At 38.8% G+C, this 3473-nt stretch overlaps 1 protein-coding gene across 1 annotated transcript; it reads left to right on the top strand.

Annotated features, from left to right (window-relative positions):
- LOC109829345 (CASP-like protein 5B3) lies at positions 441–1424 on the top strand. The gene is made up of 4 exons (XM_020396478.1): positions 441–545; positions 685–828; positions 955–1087; positions 1195–1424. The coding sequence occupies exons 2-4, from the start codon at positions 695–697 to the stop codon at positions 1399–1401; spliced, it is 474 nt and encodes a 157-aa protein (XP_020252067.1). The 5' UTR covers positions 441–545; positions 685–694; the 3' UTR covers positions 1402–1424.

Below are 3473 nucleotides of genomic sequence, written 5' to 3' on the forward strand. Positions count from 1 at the left end.
ATTATCAGAATTGTTATTATGTCCTCTAATCCTGGGATAAGTTGTTTCAAGATCCTTTAGTCAAAAGCAGAAGAAGCGACTAGACTAGAGGGGTTAATCTGAAAAAACAATGTACAATAATTAGGGGATATGATGGCAATTTCAGTGATTCGAGGGACTACTTTTAAACTAGCTTAACAAATTGGGGTTTCTTTTCTTTTCTTTTTCTTTTTCTTTTTCTTTTTTTGGGTGTGGGGGGTGGGGGTAGCTAATAGCAAATGTAAATGATTTGAGGAACTAGTTTCTAAATATATATATATATGAAAGGTTTAAGAGATAACCCCGCGCGCGCTCTTCCTCCTTCCACCCTTCTCTGCGCACTGAACAGAAAAGCTTCCGCCTCACACTTTTTCCTTCGTTGGCAACTAGCGAACCGACCCCGGCCCTTTTAAAGACCTCCCTAGCTAACTCTTGCGTTCTCTCCTTCGTGCTAGCTAGAGGTTAAGAGCTAGTACGTGAGTTTTTTGGATAATCTAGAAAAAAACTAGCTAGCTGCATCGATCAAGGTAAGAGTTTCGATCTATCTCTTGCGCGCGTTCTCTCCATATATATGCTAGCTGAAGCCAGTGAGTTTTATGTTTCTATCTCTTGCATGCGTTCATCACTTTATATATCTAGTGGTGTTTTTGGGTTGTTCATTCTCAGTCAATTATATATGGCTCCGAGGATGCTTGGTCGGCCGGGGACCATCACCAGCCTCATGCTGAGGATCCCCGCGTTCTTGCTCGCGGCGGCTTCACTCGTGTGCACCCTTTTCGTCCCTCAGTACAGCGGTACCTCGGCTTACAGGTATATGACTCCGTAGTTAATTAGTTAATTTATCAGTTGATATATCCTCATTAATTAGCTACGTACCGCCCTGATCTCTCTAATTTAATTCGTTAATTTCTTAATTATTTGCAATTAATACTTTAGAGCTCTATATTTCACCATGGGAACGTCGACCGCCTGGAGTTTGGGACTCCTCGTATACGACTTATACGCGGTCATACTGGGAGGGCCGTGCGCGAGTATTCCCGTGATCACGACGGTCATGGTCGGAGACTGGGTAATTAATTAAGTTGCTTAATTTGCAGTATAATATCATTAATTTCGTTAAAATTAGTGATGTGTATTAAATATAGGATGTACACATGTATCTAATTATTCATGCAGATAGTCGGAGGCTTGACTCTGGCAGGGGCTATGTCTTCTGCTGGTGTTACGTTCCTGCTGGGACCAAATTTCAGGATTTGCCACTTTGTGCCCGCGCAGTGCCACCTTGCGACGGCCTCCATCGTCTTGGCGTTTGGCGCGTGGGTGGCCATAGCTATCAGCGCTCTCCTGACTTTCTCCGTTCGCTGTGATCCCGAGCGTCTGTGATTTACAGTCAGTTAGTTTCCTCATTTGGTTGATCTACATATCCTGTGATGTTGGGTTTATCTAGCTGTAATTGAACGACGTTTACATTAATGTTGCGGTTAGTTGTCATTAAGAAACTTACGTGTGTTGTGAAACTCAATTAATGTGCCCTTTTTATTTTAAGTGCGCGCGAGGGTTATGAAACTCATGTGTATAAATTAATTCCCGTGACAAACAAACAAGCCTAAAAACAAAACTGTGCCTCCCCCCCCAAAAATAAATAAATAAATAAAAATAAAAGTTAATAGGTGCTGATGGAGAGGTGAACAACAAGGAGACGAAAACTACTTCAAGAAAAGAGTAACAAAATGATGGTCCCCTTGTTGCCTCATTCGGATATAAATGCACGAGAGGAGATGCTGGAATTGGCGCGATGGACCCGCTTGCCAACCATGCAGGGAGCTAGAATTAGCATGTCGACGTTGAACCTCCTTGATCTAAAAAGGGTTATGCATGTGATAAATAAAAGGAAAATGGGAGGTTTTTGCATTGGACCAGCCCCGTTCTAAATGCATGCGCTTCTAGTTTGTCTGCGGACTAGACCGTTTGTAAGGTGACGATTAATTAATTAGTTGCATCTGATAAATTTTATAAACTTGTTAATTAATTATGATGAGTAGATTCTAACTTTACCCATGTCAAATTGCTACCTGCTGGCCCTCAATCACAAATCCTTTTTGAGGTTCATCGTGTATTAATTGATCATTAATGTTGAGATTAATTGAATTTAAAATTAAAGATTGAAGTGGATCATCAAAGATATATATGCTTTAAGAAGTATATTACGGCAAACTTGTGATTTTGTACTATATATAAGCTCTAAGATTTGAATCTTCGTCCATGAAACAAAATCACCAAAAATACAACTAATTTCAAAGAAGGAGGCGATCAAATGATCTGCTTAATTATTACTGAGATTTACTGGCATATATTTAGGCATTAGTACGTACTAGCTATAAAAGTCTGTATTTTTTATGGAAGCCTTGCGTGATATCAAATATTAGTCAAAATGAAAACAGCATGCTTAGCTCTTCTCTTCATGGTTCTTGCAAGTAGGGGTGCATTCGGTCCGGATACGGCTCGGATATGATGCTTACCATATCCATATCCGCTTACCCATCTCGGATACGGATACGGATACGGATATACCTCGGTAAGAAAAACTTATAACCATATCCGCTAAAATCGGATACGGTTACGGATATACATGCGGATATATAAGCGGATATGCATGCGGATACAAAACAGATATGAGAAAACTAGATAGTATTGAGAAAAACATACTTCATGTGATACAAAAAAGTTCGTTAATATGTCCATTATAACTAAATAGTTAAGATTAGTCATCTTGATCATCAAAATTAACCACAAATCCATAATCTAAGAATCGAAACTATCGTAAGAGTATGACTAATATGTATTCGGATATTTCGGATACGGATACGGATATTTCACTACAAAACCATATCCATAACCATATCCTATCGGTTATAGATTTGAGTAATCATATTCGTATCCTAACGGATACGGTTACGGATATTTCATCGGATACGGATACGGTTTAGCACCCCTACTTGCAAGCCTTTCTTCTCTTAATCAATGTGTGTTTGGTGTATGTTCTTGCGTTCAGTCTAATATGTTAATTACGAGCATGAACTCAAGATCAATTTAATTTTACACGTCTAGTGATTGCAAGGGAATTCAATATGTTTAACTAACAATAAATGCTACACGTCTAGTGATTGCAAGGGTGGCGACCCATGCCCTCCTTGTAGCGAGCAGCGCATTAGAGACTAATTTGTTTTGATGAAAGTTATGTAATGAATGAATGGGATGAATACATCATTAATAAAATTAATAAGTTCTCCCTTGCCATTTTGCCTTTTAATATTTTCTTATTTTGAATTCAGTCCCTAGTTCGTATCATTGAAATTAATCGGTTATTTCAAGTTAGTCCATGTCATTTGCTCATGTCGGTTAATATGTGACGAATGTTTCGTTTAACTCAGAGCATTTTTATCATGAAAGATGTA

The sequence above is a fragment of the Asparagus officinalis genome, chromosome 2 (assembly GCF_001876935.1).
Source record: "Asparagus officinalis chromosome 2, Aspof.V1, whole genome shotgun sequence".
Classification (NCBI taxonomy): domain Eukaryota; kingdom Viridiplantae; phylum Streptophyta; class Magnoliopsida; order Asparagales; family Asparagaceae; genus Asparagus; species Asparagus officinalis.